This window comes from Thalassophryne amazonica, chromosome 7 (assembly GCF_902500255.1).
Source record: "Thalassophryne amazonica chromosome 7, fThaAma1.1, whole genome shotgun sequence".
NCBI classification, from domain to species: Eukaryota; Metazoa; Chordata; class Actinopteri; order Batrachoidiformes; family Batrachoididae; genus Thalassophryne; species Thalassophryne amazonica.
The window spans coordinates 21,230,629-21,254,049 of NC_047109.1; the positions used below are offsets into that span (position 1 = coordinate 21,230,629).

The 23,421-nt window shown below is 41.7% G+C and overlaps 1 protein-coding gene across 1 annotated transcript in view; it reads left to right on the forward strand.

The window, feature by feature from the left end:
* Positions 1–23,421, forward strand: part of hace1 (HECT domain and ankyrin repeat containing E3 ubiquitin protein ligase 1) — a 205,808-nt gene that overhangs the window by 16,735 nt on the left and 165,652 nt on the right. Inside the window, exon 4 of the mRNA XM_034173953.1 lies at positions 13,978–14,082. Coding sequence (XP_034029844.1) covers positions 13,978–14,082 — 105 coding nt within the window. The remainder of the gene's footprint in view (positions 1–13,977; positions 14,083–23,421) is intronic.

The window sequence follows — 23,421 nt, forward strand, 5'->3', positions numbered from 1 at the left end:
CTGCTCATTACAGCGTATCGTCTACGCTGTAATGAGCAGCTCTCCGCCCATTTCACGAGGAGTTTTTTCTCAATACACAGCAGTATGTTGGACTGAAGAAATTAAACCTGTTTAATTTTCTTAGGCGTGCAGCACAGCATGGAGCCTTCACGCGAGTACATGCATCACCGTGCTGCTGTCCGCTATTGTGAGCCCGCCCACGCTTCAACACGGTATGGTGTGCCACTCACATCTCCTGTTGTTCTTCTGGAGCTATAACTACTGCAAGATCATGGCTTCACTTTATCATACTGGACGTATTATATGAGGACTGTTCACTGTGTCGCATTGTTTCATAAAAGCTCTCTCTCTCCGCTCTCCTCTCTCTGTGTGTGTGTGTGTGTCTAATCAGAGCTGTGACTCTTTAAAATAAATGCGCACTCGCTGCTTGTCGGCGCGCTCATCAGACGACCTGATCGATCAATCTGATCAAAACTGAAAAGAGCTGTGACTCTTTAAAATAAATGCACACTCGCTGCTTGTCGGCACGCTCATCAGACGACCTGATCGATCAATCTGATCAAAACTGAAAAGAGCTGTGACTCTTTAAATAAATGCACACTCGCTGCATGTCGGTGTGCTCATCAAACGCCCTGATCGATCAGGTCTGATCAAAGCTGAAAAGAGCTGTGACTCTTTAAATTAAACGCAACGCTCGATACATGTTGGTGCGCTCATCAAATGCCCTAATTGATCAGTCTGATCAAAGCTGAAAAGAGCTGTGACTCTTTAAAATAAATGCACACGTCGCTGCATGTCGGTGGCGCTCATCAAACGCCCTGATCGATCAGTCTGAACAAAGCTGAAAAGAGCTGTGACTCTAAAATAAACCGCGCACTCGCTGCATAAAAAAAAAAATTAATAATAATAATGTTAAATGACTGTTTTTGAGCTGCATCACACCATGCAGTAGAGAACAGAGCGCACTTCCACAGAGGCAGAAAATAGCACTGAAACTGGTGCGGCATGGCACACGCGACTGTGTGCACACATTAAACGCAAGCCACACGTAGCTGCAAGTATGAACAAACACTGTTAAAGGCTCAGTACGCGCGTATTTCGGGCGTATTTAAATGAACACAACGCTGCAATGAGCAGCTCTACGAATAAACCACTGTGACAGGGGCTTAAGGTCAGTTTCTGTCCGTGTTTGCTGAAGTTGCAGAATATAAGAAAGAAGGCAGCTGAATGGTTCACAAAGGCCCCAGAAATTCTTGTGGAGGAAAACAATGGGTGTTTTTGTCCTTCAGAGGCTGATAAGCCTGCCATGTTTTGTGGTTGAGCAGTGAAAAACACATTTGCAGCTCACATGAACAACCAGATCTAATTTATGAGTAATCCGTGGTCTCCAACATCTTCCTTTGCAAGGCGTGCATTTGCTCCAAGATGTTATCCAGTTTGCGTCTGAGTTCAAGGGTTAAGTGCAGTCTGAGAATGTATCACCCTGCCCAACTCATTAATCATGACGGACAGGTGAGGGGTGTGGTTCTGGTGGGCAGCTGTCTTACCAGTTCTCTGATAGATCAGAGCAGCGCATAAACCAATAAGTACCAGCCCTCCAACAATAAAACCAAATAAAAATAAATCTTCAACTCCTCCAAAGAATGGCAACCAAGGCACCGTGACAAGCCATTTCTCCCAGGCGTCAAGAACGTAGCCCGCAGGGTAGGTTCTGTCTGGGCACACAGGGTCCCCCGGCTCTGATTTACTTGTTGAACAAATGGTGTCAATAGCGTTCAGAGACCAGCTGATCAATTCCATGGTTAATGCAATATAGTTTGAAGAATTCCCAGTCCGGTGAAGTAGGTGACTTTGAAGGTTGGAGCAGAGATAGAGAAGAGAGGAGGAGATGCGACCGCCCTCGCCGGAGTCCCAGGCAGCATCTGAGATTCAAAATTTTTCTGGGGAGAACCCCCAGACCCCCCGCCATGGCCTTCAGGGCCTTTGGCCTTTGTCAAAAAGTTTCAGGGTTTTTTTTTCCATCGCCGACTTTCATTACTGACTAAAAAAAATTAAACACTGTGCCATTAATTCATCAGTGTAGCTGTAATGTTGTTTGCTATATCTGTGTTTATTGTCATTATATTTTATTTTTACTATGTCAAGTATTTGCTATGCTTAATTTTTTTTGTGAGTTTTACTTACCTGTTTTAGTATGTCAACTGTCTGAACTAGTTTTATCTGATCAGGAAGTTTAAACAAAGGAGTTAGTTTCCACCAGGTACTGAGTAACTGTGGACTGAAGCCAAGGGGTGGGGTTAGCCCTCTGTCTGCACTAGCCAATAAGGTTAGGGTATCCACTGTACTTCCTACATGTCTTTTATAACAAAACAAAACACTTCTTGGCTATGTTCATGGTCTCTCACAAGATGGAGCCCCTGTGTGGGCTACATCTCTGGGGACCCAGGCCTGTTTTTCAACATGACTTTGAATAAATTCAAACTGAGGAATACTTTGACTTTGTACTTTGTAAGGGAGTATTACAATAAGAACTGGGTAGAATTAACAGTACCATAATGATGGTGAAGTGAGGCCAATCCCAAGCATACAATAACTTAAGATGCTGGAGAAACATCCACCACGAGCAAAAGTATAAGAGAGCTGGTGTGACCGCAAGTTGTCATATGGCACCATAACTTAAAAGAACACTTGCATTAGTCATCCTGATATTGAGAGATTGCTTACGGAGCTGTGTCTAAGTGATGTGATCATTCAGCAGAAATAAATCCTGTATTGGCCCCGAGGCCTAATGGTGCCCACGGTGTTTGTCTGTGGATTTCATAGCGTGAAACCATTGTGTCTACCACTTATCTTGGACAGGACATCTAACCAGCACCTTGGACACATTACCAGCAGTAATGCATGATCCCTGCTTACAGCTGGGTGGATTGGAACAATGCAGAAGAAGTCCCTTGTCCAAGGACACAGATATGTAGCATGACCCAGCATCAAAACCAGGTCCCCCACATTGTAGCCCAACTTCTTTTCCCAATGAGCTACTTGTGTGTGATCAATGCCTGGAAATCTCCCACTAATTGCATGCCTTATGTACCCTTCTGCATGCCTACTTTGAGCAAACACCGATAGTTCAGAATTGGAAGTACCATTCTGCCTCACTTTATGGTCAGAAAACTATTGTCAGAGTGATCATTCTTGCCTCTTCACAAATGATCATTGTGATCACATGGTGAGTCCGTCTGTATGCTCTGCACACATGGACAATTCATCTCTGTTGTTGTCTTTGAATTAAGGCCCTTTTATGCTTATACAACGCCGTAACTCTGTGGCTACACAATTGCTTCAACACAGTTGTGATCCTTTCAAAGTTCTTCGTCTGGGTTGGTGGGTGTTGCAATGCAGTTCACTGCCAGAACAGCATTGCATTTTATATGAAGACTGACCTACTATCCCATGAAAGTCATTGATTGTGAAACCAGAAAAGTGAAATTGTGGACCCAGTAACTCTGAAACTCCCAGCCACACAGATACAGATGAATCAATCGAGCAGCTATTACTCAGTCTGACAGCAGAATCCTTACCTGATATGCTGACGAAATTCAGTCTGGCAGGGGGGGGGCACACGCATCTTGGTGGGCAGGCCCGGCCCCCTGAGGTCAGCCTATAGTGACAGGTGTGCTCCCCCTTTTCTTCTTCACTTTTTTTGGAAAAAAAATGATTGGCCACTTGAATTTTCAGTTGGCGTTCAGGTAGAGGTCAATTGAAGAATTACACAGGAGGCAAAATTAAAAGATGCTCCAATCATATTGAAACCTATGCCGCATTACTTGCCTGATCATAAAGATTCCAAAAAGGCATGGTTTGGATGGTCTGTAACTGAATTCTATGGAGTTATGAGATAAAAACAGCAAGAATGGTGACAAAGGTCAGCATCGGTTTGTACAGGGGTCAAAAGTTGCTCCAATTTTTGTAAAAAGTGATGCAAATTACTAGTTGAGTTAACACGGTTTTAAAAAGGAATAGTTTGGACCATGTATCGTCCTTACTTATCATGTTACGGGGAGACATATGTCACATGAAAATTCAGTAAGGTATATCTTATATATTATATTCCAGTTCTAAGGTGGAACTATGCCAGTATACAAAGGTATATCTAAAAAGGAAGATGTAAAATAGGAGAGTAGAAAAGAGTAGAGTAGAGCCACTTAGGTACCTGGTCTGAGAACCAGGGCATGGTGTGTCTTAGAATCCAATAGACGTAGACCTTGTTTGACCTTTACTTTGTAGACCAAGCATTCAAACACTGTCAAAACTTTTCCATTTATTAATCCTATTAGCTCAACCAATAATTGCATCACTTTTTACCAAAATTGGAGCAACTTTAACTTTTGGCCCCATGTACAAATGAAACTGACCTTTGTCACCATTCTTGCTGTTTTATCCCGTAACTCCATAGAATTCAGTCACAGATGGTCCAACTACAACCCCTGGCAAAAATTATGGAATCACCGGCATCGGAGGATGTTCATTCAGTTGTTTAATTTTGTAGAAAAAAAGCAGATCACAGACATGACACAAAACTAAAGTCATTTCAAATGACAACTTTCTGGCTTTAAGAAACACTATAAGAAATCAGGAAAATTGTGGCAGTCAGTAACGGTTACTTTTTTAGACCAAGCAGAGGGAAAAAAATAAGGAATCACTCATTCTGAGGAAAAAATTATGGAATCATGAAAAACAAAAGAACGCTCCAAACAATCACTAGTATTTTGTTGCACCACCTCGGCTTTTATAACAGCTTGCAGTCTCTGAGGCATGGACTTAATGAGTGACAACAGTACTCTTCATCAATCTGGCTCCAACTTTCTCTCATTGCTGTTGCCAGATCAGCTTTGCAGGTTGGAGCCTTGTCATGGACCATTTTCTTCAACTTCACCAAAGATTTTCAATTGGATTAAGATCCGGACTATTTGCAGGCCATGACATTGACCTATGTGTCTTTTTGCCAAGGAATGTTTTCACAGTTTTTGCTCTATGGCAAGATGCATTATCATCTTGAAAAATGATTTTAATCATCCCCAAACATCCTTTCAATTAATGGGATAAGAAAAGTGTCCAAAATATCAACGTAAACTTGTGCATTTATTGATGATGTAATGACAGCCATCTCCCCAGTGCCTTACCTGACATGCAGCCCCATATCATCAATGACTGTGGAATTTACATGTTCTCTTCAGGCAGTCATCTTTATAAATCTCATTGAAACGGCACCAAACAAAGTTCCAGCATCATCACCTTGCCCAATGCAGATTTGAGATTCATCACTGAATATGACTTTCATCCGTCATCCACAGTCCACGATTGCTTTTCCTTAGCCCATTGTAACCTGTTTTTTTCTGTTTAGGTGTTAATGATGGCTTTCATTTAGCTTTTCTGTATGTAAATCCATTTCCTTTAGGCAGTTTCTTACAGTTCGGTCACAGACATTGACTCCAGTTTCCTCCTTTCGTTCCTCATTTGTTTTGTTGTGCATTTTCGATTTTGAGACATATTGCTTTAAGTTTTCTGTCCTTGACGCTTTGATGTCTTCCTTGGTCTACCAGTATGTTTGCCTTTAACAACCTTCCCATGTGTTGTATTTGGTCCAGAGTTTAGTCACAGTTGACTGTGAACAACCAACATCTTTTGCAACATTGCATGATGATTTTCCCTCTTTTAAGAGTTTGATAATCCTCTCCCTTTGTTTCAATTGACATCCTCTCGTGTTGGAGCCATGATTCATGTCAGTCCACTTGGTGCAACAGCTCTCCAAGGTGTGATCACTCCTTTTAGATGCAGGCTAACGAGCAGATCTGATTGATGCAGGTGTTAGTTTGGGGGATGAAAATTTACAGGGTGATTCCATAATTCTTTCCTCAGAATTGAGTGAAGTAACCATTACTGACTGCCACAATTTTATTTCCTGATTTCTTATAGTGTTTCTTAAAGCCAGAAAGTTGCCATTTGAAATGACTTTAGTTTTGTGTCATGTCTGTGATCTGCTTTTTCTACAAAATTAAACAACTGAATGAACATCTCCGAGGCCGGTGATTTCCAGAATTTTTGCCAGGGGTTGTATACCTTTATGGAAGCTTTATGATCAGGCAAATAATGTGGAATATTTTTCAATGATTGGAGCATCTTTTAATTTTGACCTCTGTGTAATTCTTCAATTGACCCCTACCTGACCACCGATTTGAATAGTCAAGTGGCCAATTGTTTTTTTCAAAGAGGAGTGTCTAAGGAGTATTCTGCTGAATTTGATGCTTTTATCACCCATTTGCATGATTGTTTCATCTTATCTGCTGCACTACACCCAGCAGTAGTCCAATTTCCGCCGGCACCAGTTGGGCAAAGCCACCAGTGGGGGTCATTGTTGACCCAAGCCTGGACTGATCTAAATATGGGAATTCAATTTTTACTCTGTCATTGTTGTTTTTTGGTTGTTTTACATCGGATGCCTTTCCTGACACACCCTACTCATTTATCCGGGCCGTGGAATCATTACTCAGAGTGAACTGGCTGTACGCCCCATGTGGCTGTATGACACTGGATGTACACCCCATATTGGTTTTTACAACCATATTACCCCATCCCCAGGAACTGCACTGCTCCATGTAAAATACCATATTTATAAGATTTTCCTTATCACTTTCAAATCCCTCCATAACATCACGCCTTTATACCGCTATGCCCACTCCATCCTTTTTTAAACATTTATTTTGAAAGTTTATATATTTAAGAAAGAACAACAACACTGAACAATATAAAACACAAGGCACATACACTAAAAGTGACTTACAAGAAAAGATATTACTTGTTGTACGGTCTGTAGTAATTAATTTGTAAGTCCACAGATTATTGAGCTGTGAACTTGAATAGCTGTGAATATCTTTCTAACTTGAGTCTCCAGCGGCGATTTCTGTCATCCCTGAGTTTGACACCTATGTTACCTAAGTCAAACTCCACACCTCTCACCATCCCCTGAGCGGTGTCATGTCCAGCAGGACCGGCATGTCACACCAGAAGCCAGAGCGGCTCATCTCACCACCTCACTGGCTGTAGTGACTCCCATCCCTCCAAAAAAAAAAAAAAAAAAAAAAAAAAATCATTTTTGTGGTGATAGGGTTTGCGATCAAGATTCCTGCACTAATTGATGCGTAAACTGTAATCATGAACTACCTAAACTGAAAAAAATACATATATTGTGAATGATATTCATGTTTTGTGAGACCTCGCGTGGGAGATACTTTTCAGTATTCACATTTTGCAATTAACGGTTTGTGGATAATTCAAAGTTGCAGCTCATTCACATTTTGGGGTGTTAACAGGACACTGGAGAGTGGAAGGGCAGGCAGTAGTTGATTTTGCAAAATGGTGGAAATGGTTGTGATGAATACCTACTTTAGGAAAAGGGAGGAGCACAGGGTGACATGTAAGAGTGGAGCAAGGTGCACACAGATGAAGGCATGGAAATGTTTAGGAGAGATGGCAGTGGATTTTTTTTTTTAATCTGCTGTAGCTGCAATAACTGCAGAGCCATTAAGCTGATCAGCCACAGCATGAAGTTATAGGAGAGAGTAGTACAAGCTAGGCTTAGAAAACGGGTGAAGATCCGTGAGCAGCAATATGGTTGCTGAGAGTAGTGATGGAGCAGTATAGAGAAGGTCAGAAGGAGTTACATTGTGTGTTTGTGGATTTCGAGAAAGCTTATGGCAGGGTGCCATGGGAAGAGTTGTGGTATTGTATGAAGAAGTCTGGAGTGGCAGAGAAGTATGTGAGGTTAGTGCAGGACATGTACAAGGATAGTGTGACAGCAGTGAGATACACTGTAGGAATGAGAGATTCATTCAAGGTGGATGTGGGATTACACCAAGGATGAACTGAGTCCTTTCTTGTTCGCAGTAGTGATGAACAGGTTGACAGATGAGATTAGGCAGGATTCTCCATGAACTATGATGTTTGCAGATGACATTGTGATCTGTTGTGAGAGCAGGTTGACTCTGGCCTGGGAATGTGGAGATACACTCTGGAGAGCAGGGGAATGAAAGTTGTGGGAGCAAGACTGAGTACATGTGCATGAATGAGAGGGAGCCCAGCGAAATCGTGCAATTACAAAGAGTAGAAGTGGTGAAAGTAGATGAGTTTAATACTTAGGGTCAACTTCTAAAGTAATGGACAGTGTGGTAGAGAGGTGAAGAAGAGAGTGCAGGTAGGGTGGAGTGGGTGGAGAAAGGTGGCAGGAGTAATTTGTGACTGAAGAATATTTGCAAGAGTGACGGGGGTACAGCTTAGAGATGGTGACACTAACAAAAAGACAGGTGGCAGAGCTGAAGATGTTGGGATTATCTTGGGAGTGACAAGATGGACAAGATCAGGAATGAACATTTCAGAGGGACAGCTTATGTGGGACAGTTTGGAAACAAAGTCAGAGAGGCAAGATTGAGATGGTTTGGACATGTGTAGAGGAGGGACCCAGGTATATAGGGAGAAGGATGCTGAGCATGGAGTCACCAGGCAGGAGGAGAAGAGGGAAACCAAAGAGGAGGTTTATAGCTGTGCTGAGGGAGGATATGCAGGTGGATGGTGTGACAGATGACGATACAGCATTCAGCTTGAGATGGAAATGATTGATCTGCTGTGGCAACTCCTAAAGGGGGGAAGCTGACAGAAGAAGAAGGTGTACATCCAGTACAATCTGAGTGCCATTCCCAATCCTGGATGAATGAGTAAGGTTGTGTCAGGAAGGGCATCCACTGTAAATCTTGCCACATAAAACATGCAGGTCACAAATGGAATTTTTATACTGGATCAGCAGAGGCTCCGAGTACCAATGACAGCCTCCGGTGCTGTTGTTCAGCAGGGTTACACTAGAAATTGGGCTACTGTTGGACAAAGGACAAAAGGAGGAGAACCTGTTCAAAGGCAGTGTGAGAGGAAGAAAGTTAGAATTGAGGGAAATGAGAGTCAAGACTTTGAAAGTTGGCACTGTGACTGGTAAAAGGAGCAAGATGGTTGACATGATATACAGGAGAAAGGCAAACATCCTGTGCATTTCAAGAGACCATGTGGGAGCAAGTAAGGCCAGGAGCATCTCAGTGGCTTCATACTGTTGTCATTTTGTGGATGGCAGGACAAATGGTGTTGGCAATCATTTTAATAGAAGAGTATGTTCAGAGTGTGTTGAAGGCTAAAACAAGTTTCTGATAAGGTGATGAGTGTGAAGTTGGATATTAAAGCGGTGCTGATGAGTGTCATCAGTGCATATGCCCGCAGGTAGGTTGTGAAATGAAGGAGAAAGAAAATTGCTGAGTGAGTTAGATGAGGTGGAGGACAGTGTACCGGGCATGAAAGAGTGGTGATTGGAGCAGACCTGAATGGACCTGTTGGTGAAAGGATCATAGGTAGATGTTGTATCAAGGAGAGGAATATGGAAGGGCAGGCAGTGGTAGATTTTCCAAAAAGGATGGTAATGGCTGTGGTAAATACTTACTTTCAGAAAAAGGAGGAGCACAGGGTGACATGAGTGGATTGATGAAAGATGCATACAGGCAACCTAAAGAATTGGAGACTGTAGGGTGGTGGCAGGGGAGAGGGAAGGTAGACAGCATTGGATGATAGTTTGCCGTATGTCTTTGAGGAAGGGGGAGAGAGTGAGAGCTCAACAAAGGATCAGATGATGGAAGCTGAAGGAGGAAGTCTGTCCTGTCAAATTCAGGGAGGAGGTGAGACAGGCACTGCATGGAAGTGAAGTGATTTTGGACAATTAGAAAAGTATTGCAGATGTGGTGATGGAAACAGCTGGGAAGTTGCTGGGTGTGACATCTGAATAGTGGAAGTAGGACAAGGAGACTTGGTGGTGGCTCACGAAAAGGCATATAGTGATCTGTGCATGAAGTTAAACACTAAGGGCCCCTTCACACATTGTGCGAAATTTGGTCGAAGTGCGCATGAAGCAGGAATCGTGTGCAAAATGTGTAAAATTGTCCCTGTCTTGAACACCTCGTACACCTGTTGCTACAACTATTTGTGCACACCAGCGGCTGAAAGACAGAGTGTGCCCCACGAGTTCCCCACGAGTGTGGCTTTGGTGTGTGCGCTGAACTGACAGGAGGTGTGTCTACCCACTGATGCGGCTGTGGAGATCTGTCATTCTGGACATCCCAGCTGAACTACTGTACTGTGTTTGGGCAGACATGGACTGACAACTGCCCACTGTGATGTGTGTGTGTCTGTTTGCTGTCATCACGTGGACATAAATAAAACATATGTCGCTGTGGCGATATATACTGTGGGTTGCAGCGAGTGTGCGCACGCTTCCTCTCTGCAACACCAGACTGAAACAGACCATCAGATCATAACATGCAGTGGGTAATCTGACTTTAACATCACCCACGTGAGCTCTGTTCCATATGACACGTGTCAGTTCTGGCGCGCCGTCCACAAGACGCGTGTCGGGCAGGACATGCGCCAGCAGATGTGGACATAAGAGCAATCTGCTTCTCATTCATGTCATTTCATGACTGTATGTCTGTGACCATGGGTCATCTACAGAGGAACAGACGGATCATATTTTATTGCCCGCTTGATAAGAGAATGTGTTTTTTATGGTGTATGGTTTTATTTATTTATTTATTTTAAATACGTCTATCTCTTTGTTCATTTCAGGCATTTTCCCGCACATTAACAAGGCCAGTGACAGTAGCTCAGCGGTAAGTTTCAGGGTGTCAATCAGTAAAGTGCAGGTACGAATCCAGTGGGTGGTATGTTTTTTTTGTTTTTTTTTTTTCCTCTTCCACATCAGTGGTGCAATGTGGTTCCACAGGTACCAGCTGGTTTTTATTTTTTATTTATTCCACATCAGCAGCGCGATGTGGTTCCACAGGTACAAGCTGGTATTTATTTTTTATTTAATCCACATCAGTGGTGCGATGTGGTTCCACAGGTACCAGCTCTTTTTTTATTTATTCCACATCAGTGGAACGATATGGTTCCATGGGTACCACCTGGTATTTATTTTTTATTTTTAACATGGCGCGATCTGCCGCTCATCAAGTGGAGTAAAGAAGAAGTGAACAGTGTGAGTGGTTGGATCAGTGCACCACATTAGAGCGCAGCTTGTCTGAGGGATTATAAAGAGATGTTAAATCTATCATAATTATCACATCATAATAACATATCATAAATATATCATACTTTTACAGCTGCACACTAGAAGGAAAGAACATGCAACTATTTCACCATGCCATGACAATGTAAACATGATTTAACCCTCTGGGGCCGACGCCATCGTATACGATGGCTGGGACCAAGCTTTACTAAATTATAAAAAACTTTTTAATGATATGAGATAGAAACTTACTCTTTTTTTTTTTTTTTTTTTTGCTGAAAAGTTAACTCTGCTGACTTTTGATCCGCTGTTGGCCATCTTTGTACTCCTCATAGAAGCTGTGTGATGACGTGCGCAATGTGAGTGTCCATTTGGATTCGGTTCACCGTCACATGGTTTTCCAAAATCCAATCGTAGGGCAGATTTACCTTACATGATAAACCAAAGATCATTTTCAGGAACGATATCTTACTAGTTGGACTGTTTGAATAGCCCCCTAACTCCTCCAATGCGCCCTGCGTCATTACGCACAGCGAAAGTGAAAGCAGACAGAGCTTCGCATGACAATCTCACGTGCTCAAACAAAGAGTGTGTAACTATCAGGATTGCTCCACTAGTTTGCATTTGAATGTTACTGGATTACTCTGTGGCTCTCTCCCTCTGGCGTAAAGCACTGTTTACCATATCAATGAGGTGAGGGAGAGGGGCTGCTCCTCAGACTGGAACATAAACCCATAGACCATTTTGTATATATTGTTCAAAATGTGCATTTATGTTTATTGTCTGAACTTTTTTGTTGTACAGTCTTTCACACAATACCTCAAATTACCTTTATAAAGTGTCAAAACAGTTGTTTATTATAGTTAGCTGTGTGTTTTGTATAAATGTGTGTGGAAAATTATTTCCGCTTTACTTTTTTCTTTATTTTTGATTGTAAACCTTTATTACACTTATAAAACACAACAAAATCATATATATAATGAAAGCACAGGTTCTAAAAAAAGAGATGTAAAACTTAATTGTGGGATGCAGGGAGAGCTGTTAACAGCAATAATAAAACATTTATGCCAGGCGAGTGAACTGTCGAAAAATGCCCTCGGACCCCAGAGGGTTAATTACCTTTTTAGACGGCTCCAAATGCTTTTTCCAGCTCTGTGAACAGCTGCTGCTGGAGCCCTTCTGTGATTCAGGAAGCGATTAGTTTTCTAAGCTACCCTTAGAAAACAGGGGAAAATCTGTTTTTATGTTGAAAGAGCACTAGAGATGCAATGATTACTCTGCGTGCGCTGACGGAGAAGTATGGAGACAGCTGGAAGGAGTTGCATTGTGTCTTTTGTGGATTTAGAGATAGCTTCTCATAGGGTGCCAAGAGAAGTGTTGTGGTATTTTATGAGGACATTTGGAGTGGCAGCGAAGTATGCGAGGGTGGTGCAAGATATGTGCAGTGGTTTAGGTGTTGGGTTTGAGTCCAGAAGATCATGGTTTCAAATCCCCGCCTGACTGGAAAATCACTAAGGTCCCTTGGGCAAGGCCTTTAATCCCCTATTGTTCCCGGTGTGTAGTGAGCGCTTTGTGTGGCAGCACCTTGATATTGGGGTGAATGTGAGGCATAATTGTAAAGAGCTTTGAGCGCCTGATGCAGATGGAAAACGCTGTATAAATGCAGTCCATTTACCATTTTACAAGGACATTGTGACAGCGGTGAAATATCCGGTGGGAATGACAGATTCATTCAAGGTGGAGGTGGGATTACATCAAGAATCAGCTCTAAGTCCTTGTTCACAATGGTGATGGACAGGCTGGCGGACTTGATCAGACAGGAGTCTCCATGGACTATGATGTTTGCAGATGACTTTGTGATCTGTAGTGAGAGTAGAGAACAGGTTGAGACTAGCCTGGAGACCCAGACATTCATGCTGGAGAGCAGGGGAATAAAAGTCAGTAGGAGCAAGACTGAGTACATGTGTGTGAATGAGAGGGAGCCCAGCGGAATAGTGTGATTACAAGGAGTAGAGGTGGTGAAAGTAGAGAAGTTTTAATTATGGGGTCAACTATTCAGAGTATTGGAGGGTGTGGTAGAGAGGGGAAGAAGAGAGTGCAGGCAGGGTGGAGTGGGTGGAGAAAGGTGGCAGGAGTGATTTGTTAAAGTTTACAAGACAGTAGTGAGACCAGCTATGTTGTATGGCTTAGAGACGATGGCACTAACAAAAAGACTAGAGGCAGAGCTGGAGGTGGCAGAGCTGAAGATGTTGAGATTCTCTTTGAGAGTGACAAGAATGGACAGGATTAGGAATGACCACATCAGAGGGACAGCACAGATAGGTGACATGGTTTTGACATGTGCAGAGGACAGACCCAGGTATATAGGGAAAAGGATGCTGATTATGGAGCCGCTAGGCAGGATGAGAACAGGGAGGCCAAGGAGGAGGTTTATGGATGTGCTGAGGGAGGACATGCAGGTGGTTGGTGTGACAGAAAAAGATACAGAGGACAGGGTGAGACGGAAATGATTGATCTGCTGTGATGACCCCTAACAGGAAGGAAGAATAATGGAAAACGTCCAAACACATTTTGTAGTTTCTGTCTGAATGCACACAGCTTGAGATCTGCTCAGTTGTTCATTTTCATGGTGTTAAGTTCAGCTTATCTGAAGAATTGTGGCAGTTGATTGGATATGAAATCATAAAGTGAGCAAATGTTCATGATGGGGTTTTAATTTGCTCGAGGATAACTTAAATGTGTTCCAATATTACATTAAATCTGTCCTGTCTGTGCGTGTAGGAAAGTTGTGATCTGACTGGAAGTGGTTTATTTTATGTCTCTGTGATTAGCTGTGGCTCAGTGGAGTGCCTGGTTCTGCTGCTGAAGAGAGGAGCCAATCCTAACTACCAGGATATCTCTGGCTGTACCCCTCTGCACCTTGCTGCCAGGAATGGGTATCAAACTCACACCTCATTTACTTTTAAATTGATTAACTGTTTAGTTGTCATCTACAAAGGTTTTCTGTGTTGTGTCTCAGCTGATGTAGTACAGGGGTGACCAAGTTCGGTCCTCGAGAGCCACATTCCTGACACTCTTAGTTGTCTCCCTGCTCCAACACACCTGAATCCAATGAAAGACACACCTGAATCCAATGAAAGACTTGTTAGCAGACTTTTAATGAGCCTTTCATTGGATTCAGGTGTGTTGGAGCAGGGAGACAACTAAGAGTGTCAGGAATGTGGCTCTCGAGGACCGAACTTGGCCACCCCTGATGTAGTAGATATAACGTACTATAGGGCTCTATATTGTTTCTCAAAACTTGATACCTGTCACGATATTGATCCATTTATGTGCTTAATACTACTTATATACTTTTTATTTCAACGTCTGCATAAATTGTAGTGTGTGGTGTTGGTGTGTAAGTAGCTGTTTAGTACTTTAGTTTTATTGCTTAATTTGTGTTGTATTACTGTTTTCTTTTGGCTTTTGGCTCCTGTACTCAGCAAGTTAACGAGGTTTACCTGTATTTATGGTTCTGTAATATCACAATGGTGTCCGCCATTATTGCGCGTCGACCACCACCCACAATATAAACATGCTCTTGATTTTCCAAGATATTGTAAGCTGGGTTGTGATTGGTCAATTTCAAATCTTTATACATGTGCATGTTCCCCCCCTTTGTTAATATTATTATATTTATGGAATAATTAATAATAGAGGTACTATGGTACTATTAGTTATACCTAACAGCTAATATTAGCTTATCTAGCCGGCTGTAGCACCATTTATCGTAGCTTACAATATAGTTGGTTCGTTTCTGTTTGATAACCCACGTTCATTCATACTTTTGTCCACATTTATTTTTATATGTATTTGTTAAAACCGTTATTGTAGGTTTAACTACGCTATTATACTTCATATACTAATTACCATTTTTGTTTGTCTTGTTAGCTTGCTAGGTACGTTTGGCTTATTATCGGCTAATTTAGCTCTTCTAACTATAACTAGAGTATTTTCGTTATTTACAATTTTATTTTACATGGTGTAGTTTTTTAATTATCCATTAGTTTATGTGTTCTTTAAAATATATCAACATATAGTACCACAGTTCTTAGGTTTCCATTTGATAGCATATAGCTTATGCTTTTTATTTTCCTATCGTCAGGGCTGTGAAAACTCCGTGGATCCGTGGGATTCTGCGGATTTCATTATTGGGGGGGTCGGGGGGGGTGTTAGTGTTGTACTCTTTAATCGTGATCATCACTGAGTTTTTAAAATGCTTATCGCAAAGCGTTCCCTTTTTGTATATGTTTTATAAGTCTGCGGACACTGATCTGTGTGTTCCAGATACAAATCAGTTTCCTCGGATCCGCGGAGTTTCACGGAGGAAAAATGCCACTCAGAGCGTAGCGCTGTTACGACAGTTCTTGTAAAGCAGGACTGGTTGGTTGCTGCGGCAACGCTGTGTGGCTCCTGTGCGACGCTTAAGCAAAACTTAGCATGTGGATATCCCAGACTTTTAGAGCTTTCAAGTTTTTAAAAAAAGATTTGTGCAGCATGTCTGTGTCATGGACCGACGTCACACAGAGAGAAGATGGCGAGAAAGGCTTTGAAAAAGTCTTATAAGGACAAGAATCCGTGGAATTGTCGCTGGCTTCATCAACACACCTGAAAGATAAAAGAAACGAGAAAAGTGAACTGTGCCCTCTCAGGAAAACACGGTAAGAATTTTTCTCTCTGGAAAATAAATATTGTGCTGTTCAAACAGGATTTTAGACAACATTATGTGACTTTTTTCACTAATCTAGACTTTCTTTCATTGTAAAAAAGACTGTGGCTTTGAATGGATTTAGGCTGCATGAATTTATACAAGAATATAAGTGACTTTTTACTATAAGGTATGTTATTGATATTTTACCATGATTTTCCAAATATTCTCCAAGCTTTAGCGGTGGTTTTTGTAATGCTTTAACAGTCTTTTCAGTGTTCATAAATTTCATGTAGTTTAATTGTTCTGAGTTAATGCATAATTTGGTTTACAATTTAAAGGAAAATCATACCAGGTCCTACTTACATGTCATATTCTGTTATTTCAGCATCATCATTGACAGGTCAAATAAAAGGTTGAATATAGGATCATTTAAATATCCACTAATTTTGAGATTTGTTCTTCCAGGAGATGCTGAAAAAGTATCATTAGATAAAAATTAAATTCTGGGGCCCCACAGGGCCCTAGACCCCGGCTCCTGGGGAGCTACCCCCCCCCCCCCCCTGCAAATTTTCCTCGGATTTCACAATTTTCATTTCACAGTCCTGTATAGTATGCTAGCAGAGTTACTTTAGATAGATACCAATACACATTACATCATAGCTTCTGTTTCTATAATAAAATACCATATTTATAGCTTAGCCTACTAACTATAATTTAATTTTACTACTAGTCTACATATTAAAATACCTATACTACAATCTTCTCCTGTATTAATATTTAAGTTTTAAAACCTACCCTTGTATATTATATAATACCATATTTTTGAATATGTTGTTTATTACCCTTATTATTTAATTATCAGTTATATATATGATGTCTTATCTTTCTTATGTCGTATTATTTATTATTATATATAGCCCTTTTTCTTGAGCCGCTTGGGTGGGTAGGGAGAGTTCCCATGGGATTAAAAAAGCTTTTCAACCTACCATCCCTGATTCTCAAGACCAGGCACCTAAGTGGCTCTACTCTACTCTTTTCTACTCTTCTATTTTACTCTTCCTTTTAGATGTTTATATATACCTTAGTACACTAGCACAGTTCCACCTTAGAATTGGAATGTAATATATAAGCTATACCTACTAATTTTCATGTTACGGTTAGGGGCCCAGACGGGACCGGAGTGGTACTTGGCGATGGACTTAAATGCAAGGGAGCAAGAAACACGACAGAATATGAATGAAAGGAGATTTATTAACATTAAACAATGAAATGAAGTTGGCCTGCTGAGGTGAGAGTCAGCCTACTCGCAGCGGTCGAAATCCGGGTGCTGCAGGATTCTGAGTCAGTCTTGAAGGATAATGTCAACTGAGGATTCTATGACCAGGGCCAGGTGGAACACTCGCCTCCAAAACCAGGAACTAAGGGAGAAGACAAACAGAGTGAGTGAAATGCACTCGTAATGCTGGAGCTTCAAACAGTCGCAGTTCATAAAAGGGTTAACACAGGTTGTTTCAGAGTTCAGGAAATTAAGTTATCTTCTTAAGAAAACAGTTCACTGTTCAGCAATTGTTCATAGTTCATAAGTTGCATCCAAAGGTCAGAAGCCAAGTGCTGCATGTTGAAGTGCAGCGCCAATTAAGCAGGACTTGATACAGCTGGGCTGGGTTCTTCAATTGTTTGATATCAGAGTTCATGCAGTTCTTAAACAGAATTTTTGGAATATTTCTTTATCATAGCACAGTCACAAACAGGAACAAGTGAGAACAGGATCCCACTGAGACGAAGAAGAACTTAACTGGTGTTTAGTGGAGACGTGCTCCACAACGGGAGCCGAGAAGTTCCCAAAGTGAAGTTGCGGTGCAGGTTGTTAGTGCCAGGGTCCAGGTCCGCTTGAGAGCCGTACTGGAATCGTATGGAACATCAGGAAAAGACAGTTCACTCTAATGTGGCAATTAGAGGGGGAGGCCAGTGTTACCTGATCTTAACCTGCGGAAAGCTTCAGCGTCTTGAGCGCACAGCTGGAAGACACAGTCAAGTTCACAAGGCAACAGTCAGGTTTGGTCCTCCCGGTATCTGCCTGGATCATAGATGAGGCTTCGGAAGCTGGCGAGGAAAAACGAGGAATGCAAGGCAACAGACAGAAAAGAACATGCAACATGCAAGTATCTGGCTTAGCTCCTGGAAGAATCTGGAAATTAAAGAACAGAAAGTCTGGCTTTAAATAGTCTATCAGAAATCAGTCACTCATCTGATCCAGGTGTGAAACAAAACTGAGGGCGCCATCTGGTGGAGAAACTAATAAATGACACTGGTAAAAACAAAGTTGAAACCAGGATCAGGGGAAATCCTGACAGTGCACCTGTCTTTCTTTCCAAAGGTGCTGAGCAGATTATTTCAGGATGACTTCAAAAAGCAAAAAGATTTGGTCCTTCCAGTTGAAATGGCTGCAAGAATTTGATTGGCTGAAGCAGACAGACTGGGGAGGAATGATTTGTGTCTTATTCAGATATATCAAGGCATCAAGTGAACACGACCAAAACCCCTCTAAGAAACAGACTGACAGAAGAGAGGGAAAATGAGCTGCTGCGAGTAACAATCGATGGGCCTTGTTATGTCCACTTTGATTGTGCTGATGCAGCAGCTGCCTTCAGAGAGATGAGGCAGAGGTAGAATTAATTAAAAATCTTGGAGATAAATATATAAGATATATGATTATGAAATATTACAGATAACCATGGTAATTTTTTTAATCATAAAATTTCAATGAAAAATTACTGTAAAATGTAAATGTGTAATGTATAAAATATAGTTTTCAAAAAGTCCTGTGCCAAATTTTAAAAAAATTTGGCACAGGACTTTTTGCAGACGATTTGCTTTTTACAGACATGACCGATTTAAGCAGACATAACACTCAATCTGCTGCACTCTGAGGCTCCCTTTTACACCCGTCTCATTTTGGCTTGTCAGTATGTCACAAATAAAAAGTGAAATTTTCCATCAATGGGATATGCAGGCTTAGAAGGGGTTAAATGTGTGTTGAATATAGAGACTTCAGCCTTTATAGCACTTTTAAAATTTTAGGCCTAGTATAAGTGAAGTTATACTTAAAAAAAACAAACTATAAAAATATATTATCAAAAAAATACTCATAAATGAGTATTTTTACACCATACGTTTTCATGAATATTATTGTCATTTTTTGGCTGCATTTATGTACACAAATGCAGCGAAAAGGATCATTTCCTTCCTTACTGCAGCGGTGGGAAGAAATATGACTCCTTCTTCCTAATTGGTTGGCTGGCTCGTGAATTTTCCACCAGTCAGAAGTCACTAACCCCACATGTGTTTGATCACAGCCCACCCACCCCACATGGGTCTGATTGTGTGGACGCTTTCTCTTTATTGCTGGTGGAAAGTGTGTGATTAGTGTGTTTTTGTTGTTTGTTTATTTGTTTTTTTTTTTTTTTTTGTAAAAATGACGCGTCTTATGAATATGAAGGAAGACGGAGTGTGCAGTGCGTTGTCAGAGTCTGAAACAGGCAGTGAGGATTCTGGTGAGGAAAGAGATGATCCTTCCTTTGTTCTGGAGGAACAACCAAAGCAGGTGGTTTGGTTGCTCCTCCAGATCTCCGTGTCCACCAATGTGCACACAGAGATCTGAACAGAGGGTTGGAGCGTGCACTTCTGTTTCCAGATCCAGATCTCCGCTTGGACGCGCAGCAGAGACATGCCCCAGCGCTGACTGCTGGAACACGGAGGAGGACATAGACACCGCTCTAGCAGTAAGCAGATTTCAGTCTCGGAGAACACCAGGAGTCCAGGTTGATACACTTTCCACCCAAACTCCAAAACACCTTTTGCTTTTGTTTTTTACAACTGACACAATTAGAACAATTTGTACAAACACCAATAAAATTCTTGCAAAAAAACAAGGCATTAGGGAAATAATACAACTGGACAAACATTGAAATGGAAGATCTGTACAAATTTTTTGGACTTCTGATATACATGTCAAGTCTCTAGGACTACTGGAAACAAAATAATATTTTGTCTGTGCCCTTTCTAGCAAAAGTAATGTCCAGAGACAGATTTAGATCGATATTCTGGAGCATCCACCTAAGTGATCCAGACGAGGATGTAGAAAATGATAGAAAAAAGGGAACACTAGGTCATGACAAACTGTTTTGAGTCAGGCCTCTTTATGATGACATCCTCAGTGCCTGCCAGGCTTATTACCACCCGAGGAGGAAGTGGATGAAAGGATGGTGGCGACGATGGCAAAAACTGGAATGACTCAATATTTGAAGGACAAGCCAACAAAATGGGGTTATGAAACTTTTTGTGTTGGCTGTTTCAAGTAATGGCTACACACTCAAGTTCACCATTTACACTGGAAAGACTGTGACCACAAGTGAACACAGGCTGTCATACGATGTGGTCATGAACCTAAACCAGCCAACCTCACTTGGTACTGGGTACCACATTTACATGGACAATTTTTAGATGAGTCCCAAACTGTTCATGGACCTGGCTAACATGAAGTTTGGGGAATGTGGCACATACAGGGAGAACAGATGAGGATGCCCCAGAGGGAGGGCAAATGCTCTCACAAAAAATTCTGAAAGAGGATCTATAAGTGTTATGTGTCGACGCGGGTTGAGGAGCGGACCTGCGTCTGACGGAACCCAGCGCTAAAACAACCAGAAAGCGGTTCCAATAACAACAATTTTATTTTTTCCCCCTTCTGTGCAATACAAAGTGTACAAAACGTAAACTGCGTCAGTCTGGTGGAGTGAAGGACGGCACGCTCTCCAGCACCCAAACGGATCGAAGCCCGGCGCTTCTGGACCCACGTTCACCGTCAAACACCCCCCAGGTGGACACGACAGACCGACTCTGCGAAGGATAGAAAAGGTGAGGTAAGTCAGCAGCTACAACTAATATCCTTCAAAGGCACACACTATCAGCAACACATTCAGGTCTGAATTTAAGCTTTATGTAAATGAGCAGCTTCTCACAACAGGTGGAGGATCATCAGTCCGCACGCCACGGCAGTGAGAAGCAAGCTGCACAATTCTCATCAATGTTCAAATATACTGCGTAACAAAATACCAAGTTACTGTTAACAATTATTCCGACAATCAATCACCTCTGATGTGTGCTGACAGCATGTGTCCCTCACCCGTCCTCCTTCACAAGCACGATGTGTCAAACCCAGGCGCGGTCCTCAGCGTCTCACAAATGAACATCACAAGGTCTAGTTCCCGGCAATTCTGCTTGAATCACACATGGCTCAAATGCAGAATGCCATCTCATTATCTGCTTCAGCTGAAAGTCTTTAAGGTTGCACGTGAGCACCATCCACAGGTGCTACACATTACGTTGATGAGGGTGAAGGACTCTTCTGCCAGCACCTTCTCCACAAACAATAAATCAGTTTGCATACCACCTGGAGAGCAAAGAAAAGAAAAGAACACCCAAATGTCCAGCCACACACCCCCCCAACACACAACAATAAGAGAGGGGCCTCTGGTGTTTGTAAAGTGGATGGACACACGGGAGGTGTCTCTGTGCTCCACCATCCATCATGTGTTTTCGGGTGAGACAATGTGGAGAAGGGTGAAGGATGAGAAGGATGGATGCTGGACGGTGAAAGACATTCCTTGTCCTACCCCAGTGTTGGCTTATAATAAAAACATGGGTGGAATCGACCTATCTGACCAGCTCATCCAGTACTACTCCACCCATTGGAAAGCTGCACACTGGTACAGGACAGTGTTGCTGCACTTCCTTGACATTGCTACCACAAATGCATTCATCTTGCATTGTGAGATCAGCAGTGTCAAGCAAGTGCAGCCCAGCCAAGGACTTTATGGTGGAGTTGGTGTGTCAGCTGTGTGGCACAGACAAAACAAGTGTCCCACAGAACAGGAGCAAGAACCACAATCCTGTGCCAATTGTGACAGGCACAGATCCTCACCAAAAAAACATAAAAGGCAGATAGAGGTACCAAAGGTGCCTTCAGGTAGACAAAGAAGAGGAGTGACACACTGTGGAAGTGTCAGGCCTGTGATGTGCCCCTGTGTTGCGTTGGCCAGGAATTGTAATTTTGAGTGGCACAAATAATTTGTGTTGCATCTTATTTTGACATCTGATTGTTTTGTAAATACTTTAGCATTAGCATTTCCTGCACTCTGTTTTTAGTGTACAATTTATATTTACTTTCTAAATGTTATTGTGATACCTGACTGTTTTGTAAGTAATTGTACAAAAATGCCTGAAGCATTTCCTGTATTTGTGTAGTATTTAACTTTGTTTTTTGCTGCATTTGTACATATGTTTGTATGTTTGTACATATGTATTTTAAGTTGTGAAAATGGTTCGTTAGACAAGTTTGTGGTTTTCACAGTTAAAAAAATGTTTTTTATGTTGTGTGATTTTAGGTTCACTGTGTTAATACAGTAGGTCAGAATGAATGAGAAAGTATAAAGTCACACAGGTGAGGTTGCGCTGGAAAAAAAAATGACACCAAACAAGGCCAGGTAAACACTTTTTAATCGTAAATCATATGAATCGTATGAAGGGAAAACCAAAAGTAGTCAAAAACATCCAATTATACCCTGGACTCCAGAGGGTTAAAAGAAAAAGGGTTATAAAAAACTGCATCTTCTGATCTCCCAAACAACAAAGATACCTGTTGATCATTTATTTTCACACAATTTTCAATACTGTGAGCCAGAGCTGGGCCTTGGGACTCACATTTGCAATACCTAGTGTGTCCCAGGACTCAGGGACAAAAAATTCAAATGCAAACCCGTTTTAATGGGTTAATGCAGGTTATGGAAAAATGCCATTATTCTTCTCCATTCATCAGACAACAGATTAATCGGTTAACCACTAGTACTGATGCCATGTTCTTCCTCAGACTGTCCATTCTTTCATTTTCTATGAGCCTTAAAAATACTGAGCTGAGGAGGAGGATGGAGCTTTGTCGTCCTCGCTGGTAGTAGCAGTGCTTGGCAAAACGAAGGATATACCATGTGGGTCTGCTTGTTTCTGTAGGATGGACAAATACAGTAGTGTTCAGAATAATAGTAGTGCTATGTGACTAAAAAGATGAATCCAGGTTTTAAGTATATTTCTTGTTGTTACATGGGAAACAAGGTACCAGTAGATTCAGTAGATTCTCACAAAACCAACAAGATCAATCATTCATGATATGCACACTCTTAAGGCTATGAAATTGGGCTATTAATAAAAAAAAGTAGAAAAGGGGGTGTTCACAATAATAGTAGTGTGGCATTCAGTCAGTGAGTTTGTCAATTTTGTTGAACAAACAGGTGTGAATCAGGTGTCCCCTATGTAAGGATGAAGCCAGCACCTGTTGAACATGCTTTTCTCTTTGAAAGCCTGAGGAAAATGGGACGTTCATGACATTGTTCAGAAGAACAGTGTAGTTTGATTAAAAAGTTGATTGGAGAGGGGAAAACTTATACGCAGGTGCAAAAAATTATAGACTGTTCATCTACAATGATCTCCAATGCTTTAAAATGGACAAAAAAAAAAAAAAACAGACACATGG